At 43.1% G+C, this 19,993-nt stretch overlaps 1 protein-coding gene and 1 pseudogene across 1 annotated transcript; both read right to left on the reverse strand.

Annotated features, from left to right (window-relative positions):
• Positions 1-4: 4 nt before the first annotated feature.
• Positions 5-995, reverse strand: LOC130520595 (beta-1,4-galactosyltransferase 1-like; annotated as a pseudogene).
• A 3,940-nt stretch (positions 996-4,935) lies between these two features.
• LOC130520594 (beta-1,4-galactosyltransferase 1-like) lies at positions 4,936-8,136 on the reverse strand. Its single transcript, XM_057024288.1, has 3 exons — positions 8,061-8,136; positions 7,637-7,809; positions 4,936-5,969 (listed from the first exon to the last, which is right to left on the reverse strand). The coding sequence occupies exons 1-3, from the start codon at positions 8,134-8,136 to the stop codon at positions 5,307-5,309; spliced, it is 912 nt and encodes a 303-aa protein (XP_056880268.1). The 3' UTR covers positions 4,936-5,306.
• Between the last annotated feature and the right edge of the window lie 11,857 nt (positions 8,137-19,993).

Genomic DNA, 19,993 nt, shown 5'->3' on the forward strand with positions numbered 1-19,993 from the left:
CACCCCCCCAGCCCCAGTAAGTGTTTGAGTAGCCGTTAACAGTCAAGAACTGTTGCTTGGAAAAGGAAGAAACGCCACCAAAAATCGTGTTATAAGGCAGCTGGAAGTTGAACTTGTCAATAGCGACAGACAAGTGTCGGGGGGATTCGAAGCATCTGTACAAGTTCCGATCATCCATAGGAACCAGATCTACGTCGGAGAAGACAAAACACTCGTAATCGTAGTCCTTCAGCGCCTCAGCAAAGCCTACATTCATCAGTTTAGCCCGGTTAAATACTCCCTCTCCATCCTGGTTGATGACATAGATGCCATAGTCCAGCTGTTGCCGCACTAGCATGGGATGGAGGTAAAACAGCAGGTGCTTCAGGTGCTCATGCCGATTCCGATAGGGGATAATGATTGCCACCTAAGCAGATACAGATACAGATCTGTCTATAAACAATTGCTTATTCAGATTATCCATACACACACCTATTCAAATACATTGGTGTGCACATATAAAGAGAAAATACAATTCAGTCTTCACCTTTTAGCACCATAAAACATAATGAGGTCATTGTTTTAAGAGAGTTCTTTCCTTACCTTGTGTTTGGAGACACAGTCAGCTGGCTTGTGTCTTCCTCCGTCCTGAAGAGGAGTGCTTATTTTTCTTCTGACTTCATTCCAAGTCCAGGAATGACTAAAGTCCACCGAGAAAGGTCCAATAAGGTTTTGAGGGTGGTCAGGGCAGGGGTCCAGGTGTCCATGGGAGCTGGTTCTTCTGCCTGTTGACCAGCATTTAAGACATAACTCTGTTTCTCCAGCAGCTTGTCCAAGCGTTTTTTAATAATGTTGGAAAATGAATTGGTGGCATTTCCCAAGAAATCAGCCTGAGGTAAATAAATTAAATGGCTACTATTGTAGTAGAATAGCAGCACAACCACAGTCACCACACTGAGTAAAGCACATAGGATCAAGATTTTACTGAAAGTTTTCAGCATTGTTGCCAGCTCAGTGGCTGAGTGTTTAGCGCCCCACAGGAATCCCCTCCCCTCGGTTACAAAGGAGAAAAAGCAGACGAACAAGTTTTGCATTAGCAAGCAGCCTCCTCAAACCTGTTTTTTTTTTTTTTAATGTTCTGCTGTGTTCTGCTCTAGCGTAACCAATAGTGGCAAAGGTGAAGAGCCTGGCTACATGTTTAGAAAGTAGGCTTAGAAGCAAGCTTCCTCCTATCAGGGAGAAATTAATCACAACCCATTTTCACTTTAATTGCCTCTAATTATCTGCTAATATTTGCCGCTTCATTACCTGTCTCAGTAAACTATAAAAATCAGCCCACAGTCTGGTTGAATGTGATTGTGTTGGAAGCAAACACAGTGGTCCAATGCATTTTCACTTTGTTACACTGAAACCTGTCCACACCCTGCACCCTGGAGCAAACTGTTGAGGTTTTTCCAGTGTCTGTTGCACTAACCCAACAGAAAAACTGGTTCTTACACATTAAAAGCAGCTTTCCTTAAACATACCAGTCACTAGTCCTGCGGATTGGGTGGAGTGAAGCAATGATTGCATGAAACAAATAACATTTAATGAGGAGGTTTTATTTGAAACCCAGGTGAGACATGAACCCCACTCAGAAGCAGCACACTGTACATATGAGAAAGTCCACCTGGATTGTCGCGGATTCAATCAATAGATATTCCAGTGCCTATTGGTTTGAAACCTTCTATTTTACCCGATAAAGAAGGTAATCCTCTCAGCTATTGATGGAGAACAGCTCCAGTCAAAGGCTCAAACTGGAGCACAGGCTCAGCTTAAAAAAGAAAAAAAGACATGAAATCTTTGGATTCCTCTCAGAGGGAATTTGCGTTTCACCACATGGATCTTTTTCTGGGAGGAAGATGTGAATTCACCCCTTTTCTGTTTTATTTTTGGACAGCAGGTAGCAAATTTTCCTTTATCCCTCTTTTTTTCCTACAAGCATATTACCTTTTAAACACCAGTTAAATGGGATGTTGCTTCGAGCTCCATTCAAAATCATAATTACTCTGCATACCTCCAGGAAATACATCAGGTGTGTGAAAAATAAGGAGCTGGGAAATATGAGGTGGTCAGTGGGTAGCAAGACAGCAAATATACATCGATTATATCTGACAAAAGCGCAAAGCAAACAGGAGTGGTCTGTAGAGGTGTTCACACCCACAACCTTTTCTATGGAGAGGTGAGAGGGGAAGCAGCAACAAGAACTCATTGCTGTGGTTACGACACTAACATTAGCCATTCATCTAAAAGTGTCAGAAGCATTGCTCAATAGGCTCATTACCCCAGGTACGATATACATAAGCCAGTGGTGGGATGTGCTTTTTGGCTTTCAACACATCCCCAAAGCACAAGTTACGATTGACTAAAATTCAGAAGCAGAACCCAGGAATACAGACAGGACACGTGATCCCATGGGAAAAAGAGCTTTCACAACTGTATGCTGGGAACACGCTTTGCAGGTGCGGCTCAAACGTGCAGAAGTTAATCGTGTGTGAATCGTGCAAAGGAACAGAGCTCTTCGGTGGAGGGAGCCGTGGAGACCTCAGGAGGAAAGAAGAGACAGTTCCAAGGATCTGAAGTCCATGACCGCTCATCACTGCTGACCATACCAACACGATCTGAGCTGATCGCCATGTACCAGTCGCCACGTGCCAGCTGCTTTAAAGGCCTCCAATCACATTGATTAGCTGTAGGTGTGGAAGCAGCCAACACGAGCAAGAAAAACGCGCCAACCACGCTCCCTATAGGAAGCACAGAGCAACAACAGCGCCCCACAACAACCGGGGGTCAGACAGCAGATATGAATTCTTGCAAAAAGATTGATGTGTCCTGGTCTTAGCGCTTCTTGAGCTCCTTGTCTGGTAACATTACTGCAGCTTTTGTACAGCATATTAAGTCAACAGAATAACTGACTTCAGCTGTTCTCACCTAAAGGAAAGATGTTTAACTACCGTACATTTGAAAACCATGCCATGCAACGGTCACACTCAGGCATGCTTAAATGGGTGGAAACAATGCTTTCTTTGTGCTAGCTGAATATATTCCTATCAAAACATCTCTTTTGTTTCACATTTTTTATCTGCACAAATTTTGCATGGCCACATGCACCCTTTATCTCTGCTGCCAAACCATGGTGACCTTCTTCCAGGAACACCCACTAACTCCCTTAATGACAGTGATATCACACTGCTGTCATTGACGTTTTTGCTTATGACCATATATTGCATATGTGGCAGGGCATGGCCTGCCCTCCGCACAGATGCCATATGGAGGTAATGCCTTAATTGGTGGATGGGGAGAAAGGTTTATATAAGGCACTGCTTCCTGCTGGCTTTAGTTGTTTTACCCCTTCGATGAAGGTACGGCGTGGTTGCAGCTTATCTGGGCTGTTCGACCAACTGTTAATTCTGTAGTTCCAGTTACTATCATAGATAGACAAATTATCATACTTAGGGGGTCGTCTAATCATTAGGTCACATCTTAGCTGTGCTGTTATAGGCCAAGGCTGCCGGGGTCCGGAAATGATCACCTGACAGGCCTCTGTCACCCCACTGGGTCATGGTTTCCTCTCCTCTCCTTTCCTCCTCCTCCATCAGCAGACTAGTTATGATGATTCCTGTGTACTATACTACACAGTAATACACAGTACTATACTACACACTATACAATGGGTCAGCCCCGCTGACCCATTGTATAGTGTGTATTTTGCGTGTGTTTCTGTGCCTCTCCTCTCCTCTCCTCTCCTGTCCTCTCCTCTCCTCTCCTCTCCTCTCCTCTCCTCTCTCTCCTCTCCTCTCCTCTCCTCTCCTCTCCTCTCTCTCTACCCAGCCGGCCATCAGCAGGAGGGTCCCGCTACATGAGCCTGGTCCTGCTCAAGGTTTCTTCCTGTTAAAGGGGAGTTTTCCTTGCCACTGTTGCTTGTCTGGGGTTAGGCCCTGGGATTCTGGAAAGCGCCTTGAAACAATTTGGATTGTATAAGACGCTATATAAATAAAGATTGATTTGATTTGATCTGAACCTGTTTCACAGAATGAGCATGCTGTTTGGCAGTGCCAAGGTAAAAGCACGGCATGCTAACGCATATTTCCTCTAGTGGTCATGACTTAAAGTGCAACAGTGCTTGAATGTGTGCTTGCTACTTGTTGCAGAAGGTCGTGCTTCCTCCCGCCATCCTTCCGTCGAGAGCGCTTTGCCGTAAGGGCGCGTGCGCTAGTTTGCACTGGGCAGGTAAGGCGCAGCAATGCGCGTCACTGACTCCCCCACTCACTCAGTTGATAGATAAATGGTAATGAGGCTGTTCTCGCTGCAGTTGGCTGCCGGCTGGTGTCAGTGGGTCGCGTTGCCCCAGAGGGAACCTCTTACGGAGTGGTGGCGCCACCAAATACAGTAATTTTTTTGTTGAATATTGGATTTAATAATAAAATTGTAGCAAATAACCCTCAATCCCGTCTCTGCCTCTGTAGTAGAAGCTTATCTGCGTGTGCCTAACAAAGTGATTGTTCACTGGTTAATTCCTGGGGTGAAATTCCCCAGGTGGCATTGTCGTCAACCGTTACACCTCTCACTCGCCACACATAGTCATGCCTGACTTCTTAAACTTTCAACCTCTGCTTGCAGGAGCCAGAAGGTTCCAACCTTTAACCTCACCTTCAGTATTCTTTAATTCATAAAAGAATGAAAGTGAATCTGTTGACATGAAACCAATGTGCGTTCCCTTCATCACAAGACTAAAATCATTTTAACAAAGAGCTATGTCAAACAGAATGCTGTTTAATCTATTTTATTTTATTTTTAGTTACAGAATGATACCAGATCCTCCTGGTGTGAACAAATCATTAAACATGAATGTAGATTCTTAAAAGCTGTGTAATGGCTAAAGTACAAAAGCCACAAAATACGGTGCATTCATCCAGGTCATTGCGATCAGCCATTTATTTAATGCTCTTTTCTATACAGCTGTGACTCAGATCTGCACAAATAAACCTCAATGTGAGCACAACTTTTGAAAAAGTTATCTTGAAACATTCAACATTTTTTCCATTTTGTTTTTATTTAAGCAGAGGATTAAAATGTATGATGCATTTTTCCATGCTCAGTCACATCCAATTAATATGTACAAAAAAAACCCACTTTCTATTCACTCCCATATGTGTGATAGTGCCTCTCATGTTCAGCAAAGTAAACTGCAACCTCAATCCGAAGTCTTTCCCTGGAACGCCAACAATGGTCAGAATTCCAGCTCATGTTGTTGCTGGCAATTATAATTGCCTCTTTTGCCTTTATTGTTATGGTGCCTTAATATCCACATTGATAAATGTGTACATTCTATCTTTCACAATGTCTTTTACTGTATAGTTTAAGGTATTAATCCCATCTTTATCCATAGTCTCACGAGTGTGGGACAGTTTGTCCAGCCTCTCTGGATTGTCAGCATTGTGATCATCTCTATCATGTGTGATCATTTTGTACTTTCCTGTCATGTGATCAGGTCGATTAATGGACATGCCGTGGAAGATGACCCGCTTATACATGTCATCGTCCTCACCCCCCCAGCCCCAGTAAGTGTTTGAGTAGCCGTTAACAGTCAAGAACTGTTGCTTGGAAAAGGAAGAAACGCCACCAAAGATCGTGTTATAAGGCAGCTGGAAGTTGAACTTGTCAATAGCGACAGACAAGTGTCGGGGGGATTCGAAGCATCTGTACAAGTTCCGATCATCCATAGGGACCAGATCTACGTCGGAGAAGACAAAACACTCGTAATCGTAGTCCTTCAGCGCCTCAGCAAAGCCTACATTCATCAGTTTAGCCCGGTTAAATACTCCCTCTCCATCCTGGTTGATGACATAGATGCCATAGTCCAGCTGTTGCCGCACTAGCATGGGATGGAGGTAAAACAGCAGGTGCTTCAGGTGCTCATGCCGATTCCGATAGGGGATAATGATCGCCACCTAAGGAGATAAATAAGCCTGATTTAAATACAAAGAATAATTTCCACTTTAGTCTTAATAAAAAAAACAAGTCTAAAAAAATGGCTTTCAGGATTTGCTAACATGTTTGTGGAACCTATTGTGGCATACAATCAATCAATCTTTATTTATATAGCGTCTGTTTCTAGGCGCTTTACAGAATCGCAGGGCCTGACCCCAAACAAGCGACAGTGGCAAGGAAAAACTCCCCTTTAACAGGAAGAAACATTGAGCAGGACCAGGCTCATGTAGGGGGACCCTCCTGCTGATGGCTGAATGGGTAGAGAGGGAAGAGAAGGGGGGAGGACAGGTAAAGGAGAGAATAGGTAAAGCATAATATAGCATGATACATTATATTAGCGTAATTACAGTTTGTTGTAACATATATAATGAATAAATGTTTGTGTGTAATGAAGGTAGATATAATACAAGCATACAAGCAGTCTGAACTACACCAAGAATGGTCATATGGGGTGTCTGTCAAAGCTATCCATGATGATGTCCAAAATTAATACAGAAATCATATTTAAACAAGAGACAAAAAAAGCCCAATAATGTCCTCATTTTTGTGAAAACATCTCAGGATACAAGATGCCTTTTCAGTAGGTTCCTCCCTAATTTTCTCACTCACTCCAGAATTGTGGCACCTGCAAAAGCCTATTTTTTGTAATAAGGTATGACAATCACCTAGTTGACAGATGGTATAACAGTTGGCAAACAGTTGACAGATGGCGTAACACCAGAATCAGAATCAGAATCAGAATCAGAAGCAGGTTTATTGCCATTGTTCATGTAATACACAGTATTACACAAACTAGGAATGTGTCATGGTGTGACGCTGCGACAATCAACATAAAGAAGACCACACTAGAATAAGTTAAATAAAATAAAATAAAATAAGACAAATAAGACATTATATACATAAATAGTAGGTGGTAAGAGGTATGTGGTGAGAACCAGGTTTCAGTGAAGCAGAGAACACACCAATACAAATTACAAAAAGCAGGTGGGAGCTGAACAGCAGTGGAAGACAAACATAGAATGACAGTGCTGAAAATCAGATTACTGTTGCTGTGTTCATGAAAAAACAAGTGAGAAGCCCAACATTGTTTTAGGCGTGTGAACACTTCTAGCATTGTTCAAATTCTTTCTTCATTGAAACCTGCCTAAAGCACCTTCAGTGTTATTTCAGAATTTAGACTTTCCATGGTAGCAATTTAAAATGAAAATACTGAAGATTAAAAATAATACATTAATTAAAAATAAATACAATTTTAAAATTTATATATATATAAATACTGTATAACTGTATGTACACACACACACACACACACTTATATAATATATATATATATATATATATGTATTTTCATCTTCTGTTTAGAGTAAGTCAAGGAATGTGTGCATCACGGTTTAGCTTTTTTAAACATCACTAATTGTTTTAATATGGTATCTTATTTTAAAAAAAACACATTGTATAGCAGTGTCTCGTAATGATAAAGCCCTCAATGCCCGTTCTCAGGCTAATGGACTTTAATAAATGCACTGTTTTGCACTTTTGCAGCTGGATTCATTTGATCAGTTCTACTTAATGTTTCTTCTTCTTTAACTCTAATGAGGTTAGAGCTTTGTGGGAGTTCTTTTCTTACCTTGTGCTTGGAGACACAGTCACCTGGCTTGTGTCTTCCTCCATCTCGAAGAGAAGCACTGATTTTTCTTCTGACTTCATTCCAACTCCGGTTATGACTAAACTCCACCGAGAAAGGTCCAATAAGGTTCGGAGGATCGTCGGAGCAAGTTTTCAAACTGTTGTTGTTGCTTCCTTCTTAAAATTAGTGCCTCTCCCTCCAACAGCTCATCCAAATGCTTTTTTAAAGCCTGGGAAATGGACACTGTAGCATTTCCCATAAAATCTTTTGGAGATAAATAATTTAAACTGATGCTTTGGCTGTGAAGCACAAACGCAATTCCAGAAATCATAGTCACTAAAGCACACAAAACTATAAAAACACTAAAATATTTCTGCATTGTTGACAACTCACAGTGTTGCACACTGAGACAAAAAGGTTTCACCTTCTATGGATAAAGGCAACAGAGCCAGAAAAACCGGTTTGTCAACCTGGTGAGCGCCCGTTATTGGCTTCCACATTCTGAGGTCAGGTATTAACCACTATATTTTTTTCCGGCTCAAAGGATGACTCCCATGTCTGTATGGTCTTCCAGGAAATTTTACAGCTGTTGCATTAGTCCAGCTTATCACCTTTTATGTATCATCATAATTCTATTTAAAAAAACAAAAACAAAAAACAATTTCCTTTACCATAGCTACATCAATGAATTCCATTTTCCTTTAGGTTTGGTCAAAGTTCATTTGATCAATGTCATTCCTTTTTAAAGTTAAACAAGTTTAGTGAAGTGCTTTATTGGTTCATTTTACCTTCATAAACAAAGGCATGGCAGCAAATCATACCACCTAGCTCAAAGATAAAAAGAGAGAGCAATGTCCAACTTATCACTGCACTGGATCAACTATACTATCAGATGCAACCATGAATGCAGATGCATTCACAGTAAATACCAGGGAAGACCTACACAGCCACAGACAGCATGGACGTAATATTTACATGAATTCAGGGAAATGAGCAATACAGACTCTAAGTGTAGCATTGAGGCAACAGTACAGCAAAACCCAAAACAATAAAAAAAGACAGAAGCTGATTCTGACAGGAATAAAACTCAAAACCTTTTTGCCAAGAGGTAGCTAAACAATTGCACCCTATAATGGATTTTAGTTTATTTTGAAGTTTGAAGTTTTTTGTCTTTAGAGCCCCGAATCACAACATTGTTACCTCGGAGGTCTCTACAAGCTGCACAGCTGTGACATCCTCTCTCCTTAGACCTTCTAACTCGGGACAAACTTGAAACCCTGATGAAAGGACCTGTATCAACTGAAAAACATGCAAAAGGAAAAGGAAGAGAAAAGAACACTCATGTGGTTTTAATATCTTGATAGCTGGTGAAATTTTTCAAACATCAAGATTTTACATCAACGTTTAGGTTGTTGAGAGGGTTTTTAATTAATTTTGCAATGTCTAAACCATGAGAAAGCTTTTCAAATGTATGGAAGCTGTTGAGGCCTAAGGGGAAGAAGTAAAAGATAAAATAGTTTAAAAAATTAAGGTTTAGTGAGAGTGAGGAACAGTCCAATTTGGCTTCTTTGCAGTGCACAAAGGATGGCACCAAAAAGAGGCCACATTTATTTCTCAAGAGAAACAGAACTAAAAAATTAAAAAGAAGTGATCCTAAATCTTTATAGTTAGTAGACTGTGGAATATTTGCAGTTCTCTTTTACTCTATCAGTCACATCTGATTCTAGTTTCATGAGAATGTCCCTTTCTGTTGCCATCAGCAGGAAGTCCTCAAAATGTTCCACTCCCATTCTGCTCCTTAGATGAATCCTAATGAACTTCAGTTTTAAGCAAATTTCTATTATATGAAATGATGACATAACCCTGCACTTTGGATAGTGGCATTAAGATATTCATAGAATTTACAATATTTTTCCTGTGTTTGCCTGCACAAGATGGTAATTAGTTTGTCGGCTAAGAAGCAGAAACTGTTGAAGGACACTTTCTATTGACTCCCATATTACAGAGCTGTGCTCTGTAAATATGAAGTGGAACAAACATTACAGTACAAATAGAAATTATTACGGCAGTATCTCATATGTTCACCAAAGTAAACCACAACCCCAACCTGAAGTCTTTTCCAGGAACACCAACAATGGTCAGAATACCAGCTCACTGTTTTTGTTTGAACTGCAGGTAGCACTCAGTGGTGCTCGTTTGCTTTATTATTTTAGTGCCTTATTAATTCAAGATTCAAGATTCAAGAGTACTTTATTGATCCCTTTAGGGGGTGTCCACCAGGGAAATTAGCATCTCCAAAGAAACGTACAGCACTGTACAAAATTTCCCACCACCATTACACCCCATTAAACCTATTAAAGATAATAAAAATATAATAAAATAAGAAATAAAATAGAATAAATTAAAAATAGAATATGAATATAAATATAAAACTATAAAAATGTTCCAGTTCTCCTGTTGGCCCTCCTCCCCCCCTGTGAGGAGTTGAACAGCCTGATGGCTCGGGGGATGAATGAGTTCCCCAGTCTGTTGGTCCTGAACTTGGGGAGCCGCAGCCTCTGGCTGATCAGGCTTCTCTGGCTGTGGATGACAGTGTGCAGAGGGTGGTGGACATTGTCCATGATGCTCCGCAGCTTGTCAATAGTTCTCCTCTCTGCCACTGTCGCCAGAGGTTTCAGCTTCATCCCCACCACCGAGCTGGCCCACCTGATCAGCTTCTCCAGCCTGGAGAGGTCCGCTTTTGTCGCACTCCCCCCCCAGCACACCACAGCGTAGGACAGGACGCTGGCGACCACAGACTGGTAGAACATCCAGAGGAGTTTCCTGCAGATGTTGAAGGATCTGAGTCTCCTCAGGAAGTACATCCTGCTCTGGGTCTTCTTGTACAGCTGCCTCGTGTTGCTTGTCCAGTCCAGCCTATTGTCCAGCCACAGCCCAAGATATTTGTAGGTCTGCACGCCCTCCACCTCCTCCGTTCCTATCTGAACTGGTCTAGGTCTCGGAGAACTGGTCTAGGTCTCGGACCTTACTCACGTTGATAAATATGTACAGCCTATCTTTCACAATGTCTTTGACTGTATAGTTTAAGGTTTATTAATCCCATCTTTATCTATAGTCTCATGAGTGTGGGACAGTTTGTCCAGCCTCTCTGGATTGTCAGCATTGTGATCGTCTCTCTGATATTTGATCATTTTGTACTTTCCTACCATGTGATCAGGTCAATTAATGGACATGCTGTAGAAGATGATCCACTTATACATGTCATTGTCCTCAACCCCCCCAGCCCCAGTAAAAGTTGGGTAGCCATTGATTTTCTCTGATTTAATACATGGTTGTGTGTGACAGAGGTAGATATATGACGTGTCTGTCAAAGGAAAATGATAGTTTTGTGAGAATCCTTCCCTTAACTTGTGTGGGAGACACAGTCACTTGTTGTGTTTCAACTGTAGTTCACAGCTTTCTGCACTGTTGCTACATCAGGGTGTTGCCCAATGGCACAAACTGGTTTCACCTGCTTTGGCCACTTTTGTTTATACTTTTATATCAGCCACCTGCTGGGCCACATTCTGAGTTCCTCTCTGAGTTCTCTGACTTCTTATCTGCCCCACACAAGGACCACAAGGTTTCAGGAAGTGAATTAAAATCTGTGCACTGTCTGGATAATTTGCCTGATCTTTGCCTGATGTTCAGCATGGATGGCAAGGGTAACGTGGGGACACGCTTCCTCAGCCATCTCATACCACTCATTTTGTTCAGCAGTAAAGTCAACCTGCGCAGCCACACCCTCAGGCCCAACAAACAAACACAGTGATGTAATCATTCAGCAATTTCCCTGTAACTTTTCTCTAAACACATCCTGATACACCTCACCTATTCTCACAGTCGTAAAATAGGGTGACATGATAGGGATCAACTGGCGGGGCAAAAGGACTTAGCATCGACAACCAGGACCTCCAGCTCTGAAACAATGCACAACACCGACACCAGGTGAGGTTTAAGGTTCAAGTTCTCCCCAATAAATGTCCGCCCACAGCCCCTGTTCTGGAGAGGGTGTCACACTCATACAGCAGTTCAGTTTCATTCGATTAGGAAATTGCACCACAAGACCTTGTCTCCGCACAGAATAGCTGTTCCTGTCCTCACAAGGAGATCTCGCCCCAACAGGTTGATAGGGCAATGTGGTGAAATCACAAAGGGGTGCAACACAGTCTGTCCGGCAAAACGAGTCACTAATGGCACAGAAAACGGCAGTCTCCCTGAGAACCCCACAAGCTCGATGGTCAGATGAGATCAGCTCCGGTGATAAATTCCATGAGACAGTGGAATAGCAGGGTCCTGAGTCAACCAAGAAAGAATGTCCTCTTCCCTGCACCATCATGCGGACGAGGGGGTCTGCCAGTGCCTCGTCCGCAGGGGCCCCATCACTGCAACTCATCATAGGGCCAGTTTCCCATTGGAAATGGCCTTGTGGAGCAACCTCAGTATTTAAGATTAAGATTAAGATTAAGATGGACTTTATTCATCCCGTGGGGAAATTGAATTTAGAGCACGATATTGAGGTCTCTGCTTTCCTCTGCGTCCTCGGTTAGGCTGGGGCAAAAGGGGGGGGGGGGGGGGGGGGGGTTGGGCAAGGTCAGAATGTTGGAACACTGCCTGGTACATCCTGATAGTTGTGATATGGACAGTTCCTTCGCCAATGACCATACCCTGTTCTGATTGGATGACCTCGTCTTCTTCTTCCATATCCATTGGATGCTGACATAGTTATTGTTGAGTGTAAGGAAGCGATCCCTGTGCTGATCCCAGGACCACCGTGTGTTTCTCCAGGGATTAATCATTATAATCTTAGCCCTGCAGAGGTTGACTCTGATGTTGAATGTGCAGCGGCCTCATTGAGAATTACGCTTGATTCTGTTGCCCCCCTGAAAAAGAAAATAGTAAATCAGAGGAGATGTGCCCTCTGGTATAATTTACACATTAGGACCCTCAAGCATAAAGTGTGAAAACTAGAAAGGAAGTCATATTCTTGTAAAATACAGTAGATAGCTACTTTTTAGCTTGGAAAGACTGTTAGGTAGTTTATAAAAAATCCCATCCGTAAGACTAGAACAGCTTATTTTTCTTCTTTAATTGAAGAAAAACAGAATTTTTTCAGCACTGTGGTAAAATTAACCAAGAGTCACAGTGTTTTAGATCCACGTATCTCTTCTTCCCTTAGTGGTGAAGACTTCATTAGCTTCTTCACTGATAAAATTCAAACTATCAGAGAAAAAGCTAATCAGGCCATCCCAACAGCTATTGGTCCATTACCAGATGTGCCATCTTTGGGAACATACGTGGTCTCCAACGAGCCCTTAAACTTCTTAAACTTCACCCCTATATATTTTTCTGAGGCATCCTCGCTAATTCAGAAATCCAAGTCCACCACGTGTCTCAACACCATCTCAACACAAGGTTGGAGGATGTTTACAAATTAGAACAATACAGAGAACTTTTTTTTTTTCACTGGTTACATAACTGCAGCACCGATCACGCAGAAAGAGCTATCATTTCACCATTTTAAAAAACGAGGCCATTTCCATTAATTGATGACTGGATATGAAGCATAAAGGAAAACAACAGCCCGGGCCAGTTTGTTCTCGCAGCATTAGTCAACGCCGAGCAAGTGATCCTAAATCTTTATAGTTAGTAGACTGTGGAATATTTGCAGTTCTCTTTTACTCTATCAGTCACATCTGATTCTAGTTTCATGAGAATGTCCCTTTCTGTTGCCATCAGCAGGAAGTCCTCAAAATGTTCCACTCCCATTCTGCTCCTTAGATGAATCCTAATGAACTTCAGTTTTAAGCAAATTTCTATTATATGAAATGATGACATAACCCTGCACTTTGGATAGTGGCATTAAGATATTCATAGAATTTACAATATCTTTCCTGTGTTTGCCTGCACAAGATGGTAATTAGTTTGTCGGCTAAGAAGAGAAACTGTTGAAGGACACTTTTTATTGACTCCCATATTACAGAGCTGTGCTCTGTAAATATGAAGTGGAACAAACATTACAGTACAAATAGAAATTATTACGGCAGTATCTCATATGTTCACCAAAGTAAACCACAACCCCAACCTGAAGTCTTTTCCAGGAACACCAACAATGGTCAGAATACCAGCTCACTGGTTTTTGTTTGAACTGCAGGTAGCACTCAGTGGTGCTCGTTTGCTTTATTATTTTAGTGCCTTATTAATTCAAGATTCAAGAGTACTTTATTGATCCCTTTAGGGGGTGTCCACCAGGGAAATTAGCATCTCCAAAGAAACGTACAGCACTGTACAAAATTTCCCACCACCATTACACCCCATTAAACCTATTAAAGATAATAAAATATAATAAAATAAGAAATAAAATAGAATAAATTAAAAATAGAATATGAATATAAATAAAAAACAATAAAAATGTTCCAGTTCTCCTGTTGGCCCTCCTCCCCCCCTGTGAGGAGTTGAACAGCCTGATGGCTCGGGGGATGAATGAGTTCCCCAGTCTGTTGGTCCTGAACTTGGGGAGCCGCAGCCTCTGGCTGATCAGGCTTCTCTGGCTGTGGATGACAGTGTGCAGAGGGTGGTGGACATTGTCCATGATGCTCCGCAGCTTGTCAATAGTTCTCCTCTCTGCCACTCGCCCAGAGGTTTCAGCTTCATCCCCACCACCGAGCTGGCCCGCCTGATCAGCTTCTCCAGCCTGGAGAGGTCCGCTTTTGTCGCACTCCCCCCCCAGCACACCACAGCGTAGGACAGGACGCTGGCGACCACAGACTGGTAGAACATCCAGAGGAGTTTCCTGCAGATGTTGAAGGATCTGAGTCTCCTCAGGAAGTACATCCTGCTCTGGGTCTTCTTGTACAGCTGCCTCGTGTTCCTTGTCCAGTCCAGCCTATTGTCCAGCCACAGCCCAAGATATTTGTAGGTCTGCACGCCCTCCACCTCCTCCGTTCCTATCTGAACTGGTCTAGGTCTGGAGAGAACTGGTCTAGGTCTCGACACCTTACTCACGTTGATAAATATGTACAGCCTATCTTTCACAATGTCTTTGACTGTATAGTTTAAGGTTTATTAATCCCATCTTTATCTATAGTCTCATGAGTGTGGGACAGTTTGTCCAGCCTCTCTGGATTGTCAGCATTGTGATCGTCTCTCTGATATTTGATCATTTTGTACTTTCCTACCATGTGAAGGTCAATTAATGGACATGCTGTAGAAGATGATCCACTTATACATGTTCTTCTCAACCCCCCCAGCCCCAGTAAAAGTTTGGGTAGCCATTGATTTTCTCTGATTTAATACATGGTTGTGTGTGACAGCCAGGTAGATATATGACGTGTCTGTCAAAGGAAAATGATAGTTTTGTGAGAATCCTTCCCTTAACTTGTGTTGGGAGACACAGTCACTTGTTTGTGTTTCAACTGTAGTTCACAGCTTTCTGCACTGTTGCTACATCAGGGTGTTGCCCAATGGCACAAACTGGTTTCACCTGCTTTGGCCACTTTTGTTTATACTTTTATATCAGCCACCTGCTGGGCCACATTCTGAGTTCCTCTCTGAGTTCTCTGACTTCTATCTGCCCCACACAAGGACCACAAGGTTTCAGGAAGTGAATTTAAAATCTGTGCACTGTCTGGATAATTTGCCTGATCTTTGCCTGATGTTCAGCATGGATGGCAAGGGTAACGTGGGGACACGCTTCCTCAGCCATCTCATACCACTCATTTTGTTCAGCAGTGAAGTCAACCTGCGCAGCCACACCCTCAGGCCCAACAAACAAACACAGTGATGTAATCATTCAGCAATTTCCTGTAACTTTTCTCTAAACACTCCTGATACACCTCACCTATTCTCACAGTCGTAAAATAGGGTGACATGATAGGGATCAACTGGCGGGGCAAAAGGACTTAGCATCGACAACCAGGACCTCCAGCTCTGAAACAATGCCACAACACCGACACCAGGTGAGGTTTAAGGTTCAAGTTCTCCCCAATAAATGTCCGCCCACAGCCCCTGTTCTGGAGAGGGTGTCACACTCATACAGCAGTTCAGTTTCATTCGATTAGGAAATTGCACCACAAGACCTTGTCTCCGCACAGAATAGCTGTTCCGTCCTCACAAGGAGATCTCGCCCCAACAGGTTGATAGGGCAATGTGGTGAAATCACAAAGGGTGCAACACAGTCTGTCCGGCAAAACGAGTCACTAATGGCACAGAAAACGGCAGTCTCCCTGAGAACCCCACAAGCTCGATGGTGTCAGATGAGATCAGCTCCGGTGATAAATTCCATGAGACAGTGGAATAGCAGGGTCCTGAGTCAACCAAGAAAGAATGTCCTCTTCCCTGCACCATCATGCGGACGAGGGGGTCTGCCAGTGCCTCGTCCGCAGGGGCCCCATCACTGCAACTCATCATAGGGCCAGTTTCCCATTGGAAATTGGCCTTGTGGAGCAACCTCAGTATTTAAGATTAAGATTAAGATTAAGATGGACTTTATTCATCCCCGTGGGGAAATTGAATTTAGAGCACGATATTGAGGTCTCTGCTTTCCTCTGCGTCCTCGGTTAGGCTGGGGCAAAAGGGGGGGGGGGGTTGGGCAAGGTCAGAATGTTGGAACACTGCCTGGTACATCCTGATAGTTGTGATATGGACAGTTCCTTTGCCAATGACCATACCCTGTTCTGATTGGATGACCTCGTCTTCTTCTTCCATATCCATTGGATGCTGACATAGTTATTGTTGAGTGTAAGGAAGCGATCCCTGTGCTGATCCCAGGACCACCGTGTGTTTCTCCAGGGATTAATCATTATAATCTTAGCCTGCAGAGGTTGACTCTGATGTTGAATGTGCAGCGGCCTCATTGAGAATTACGCTTGATTCTGTTGCCCCCCTGAAAAAGAAAATAGTAAATCAGAGGAGATGTGCCCTCTGGTATATTTACACATTAGGACCCTCAAGCATAAAGTGTGAAAACTAGAAAGGAAGTCATATTCTTGTAAAACAGTAGATAGCTACTTTTTAGCTTGGAAAGACTGTTAGGTAGTTTATAAAAAAATCCCATCCGTAAGACTAGAACAGCTTATTTTTTCTTTAATTGAAGAAAACAGAATTTTTTTCAGCACTGTGGTAAAATTAACCAAGAGTCACAGTGTTTTAGATCCACGTATCTCTTCTTCCCTTAGTGGTGAAGACTTCATTAGCTTCTTCACTGATAAATTCAAACTATCAGAGAAAAAGCTAATCAGGCCATCCCAACAGCTATTGGTCCATTACCAGATGTGCCATCTTTGGGAACATACGTGGTCTCCAACGAGCCCTTAAACTTCTTAAACTTCACCCCTATATAATTTTTCTGAGGCATCCTCGCTAATTCAGAAATCCAAGTCCACCACGTGTCTCAACACCATCTCAACACAAGGTGGAGGATGTTTACAAATTAGAACAATACAGAGAACTTTTTTTTTTTTTCACTGGTTACATAACTGCAGCACCGATCATCCCGCAGAAAGAGCTATCATTTCACCATTTTAACAAACGAGGCCATTTCCATTAATTGATGACTGGATATGAAGCATAAAGGAAAACAACAGCCCGGGCCAGTTTGTTCTCGCAGCATTAGTCAACGCCGAGCAAGTGTTAAGGTTTTGTTTTTTCCAGGACCCGAAAGCAGGCAAAACGCAGTGGTTAAAGTTAAAAAACAAGTCTATATTCAAGATCCGTTTGGCAGTCCTCCTGGACAGATGGATTCATTCAGTGGCTGGGAGTTCCTCGGGTTGGTAGCTGCCGTTCCTGCTGGACATTAGCCTGGTGTGATCGTTGGGCTCCTTGCCTCGTCAGCGGCAGAGGGATTTATCACCGAACTGGGTGGTGAACGTTGCAGCTGCTGCATGTGGAGTTTAAGGACCAAGGGACTCCGGACCCATGGTCAGACATTGGGTGTTTGAGTGTGTGAATTTGTCGTGCATGAGTGTGTGACCTGATGAGGGTTTTTATGAGAACGGCTTAGGTCAGTATTTTAATTAATTACTGTTTTAGGCTAGTTATTGTTATCTGTTAATTGGTGTAAGATTTTGTTGTTTTCCATTTCTGTATTAATAGGTTTTTATTGTTTTTCTTTCAGCTGCTGAGTGCCCCTGGTGTTGGTGTCCTGGGTGGTAACTTCTCCCCTTCCCAGGTGAACTGTGATTTTGGAGTTTGGTTTTTATGTTTATCATTAGATTAGTTTGAGTGTGTGTCATGTGGATTGTCCTTTTCATTCTCTCCCTGTGGACTGAACACCCCGTCCACCAGGAGGCCTCAGTAGCTGGAAGTGTTTTGGTTTAGTTTGTTATCAGTTGGCATTATAATAATTTGTATTATCATTTCTTTTGGAAATGCATCCCGTGCCTCTCTTGTGGAGTGAACCTGTGGGCCTTGAAATGGGTACGTCTGGAGTTAGGTTCCTTGAGGAGGCTTCTCCTCAAGGTGCCATTGTTGGGTGAAATAGGTAGGAGTGCCACACAATGATAGGTAGCTCTATTCCGGACCAGATTAATTGTCCTTTAGTGACAGGTTATGTACCCTGGTCCTACAAGATGGCAGTGATTAAACCATTGCCTAAAAAAACATCACTGGATTCTGAAACTATAGGAAACTATAGGCTTATATCCAACCTTCCTTTTGTCTCAAAAATTCTTGAGAAGGTGGTGGTGACTCAGTTACTGAAGCACCTGCACCTGCAGAGGAACATCTTGTTTGAGATGTTTCAGTCAAGCTTTAGAGCTTACCACAGCACAAAAAACAGCACTTATTAAAGTTACTAATGATCCAAGGTAGTTTTCTCTGTCAACTGGACTGGGTTTCTTCTCTTGAAGACGTTTCGCCTTCTATCCAGAAGGCTTCTTCAGTTCTGAAATCGCTGGGAGAGAGCTTGAAAATATATAGCCCCTGTGGACCATTTGCATGCTAATGATCGGGTGGTCACCTGAGAGTCGTTAGCAGGGTCGTTGGTCGGGTCGTTCACCTAGTTTCTGTTGAGGTGTCTCCCCTTTGTCTGCTGGGTCACATGGTGATGAGTCACTGGGTCTCCTGGAATGGTGTGAATGTTTGTTTTGCTGTTGGAAGGAGTGGAGGACTGCATTGTATGTGGGGATAGGAAGTGCCTCAGGCCACCACCTCTGTTCAAGGATGGTTTCTCCAATTTAACATGGATAGCTTCCTTAACCCCCCTTTCAAACCAGCGGTCTTCTCTGGCCAGTATCCTTACTTGGCTGTCCTCGAAGGAGTGCCCACTCTCCTTTAAGTGTAAGTGGACTGCTGAATCCTGACCCGAAGAGGTGGCACGTCTGTGTTGTGCCATTCTTCTGTGGAGAGGTTGTTTGGTTTCTCCAATGTACAGTTCCTTGCATTCCTCCTGGCACTGTACAGCATAGACAACATTACTTTGTTTGGGTCTTGGTGTCTTGTCCTTTGGGTGTACTAACCTCTGTCTGAGAGTGTTGCTGGGTTTGAAATGAACCGGTATGTCGTGTTTCTGGAGGATCCTCCTAAACTTCTCCGAGACTCCAGACAGGTAGGGGATGGAAACGCTGCGACGTTTGTTTCTCTCCTCCTCTCCTTTGCTGAGGTCTCGCTTCTTGAGGTCCTGGTGAAGGCCCAGTCTGGGTAGCCACATGTTTTGAGAGCTGTCTTAATGTGGTCCTGTTCCTTCTTTCTGCCTTGGGATGTGGTGGGTATTTCTCTGGCCCGGTGTTGGAGGGTTCTGATCACTCCCAACTTGTGTTCCAGTGGATGGTGAGAGTCAAACTGGAGGTACTGGTCAGTATGTGTAGGTTTTCTGTAGACTTCGATGGTGAGATTTCTGTCCTCAGTGATCTTGACCGCGCAGTCCAGAAAGGCCAGACTGTTTCCTTTTACATCTTCCCGGGTGAATTTTACATGTTCGTCTGTTTTGTTGAGGTGATCGGAGAAAGCTTCCAATTCTTGTATTTGGATTTTGACCCAGGTGTCATCAACATACCTGAACCAGTGGCTTGGCGCAGTTCCTGTGAAGGATGTCAGGGCCTGGGATTCCACCTTCTCCATGTATAGGTTGGCAACTATAGGGGATACTGGTGAGCCCATGGCACAGCCATGTTTCTGCCTGTAGAAGCCTTCTCTGTACTGGAAATAAGTGGTGTTCAAACACAGGTCCAGCATGGTGCAGATTTGGGCCGGTGTTAAGGTGGTTCTTTCTGTAAGGTTCTTGTCCAATAGAAGGTGCTTGTGGATGGTGTCTATGGCGCTGGCGGTGGGGATGCACGTGAAGAGTGACGTGACATCATAAGATACCATAGTCTCTTCTGG

The sequence above is a fragment of the Takifugu flavidus genome, unplaced genomic scaffold (assembly GCF_003711565.1).
Source record: "Takifugu flavidus isolate HTHZ2018 unplaced genomic scaffold, ASM371156v2 ctg437, whole genome shotgun sequence".
NCBI classification, from domain to species: Eukaryota; Metazoa; Chordata; class Actinopteri; order Tetraodontiformes; family Tetraodontidae; genus Takifugu; species Takifugu flavidus.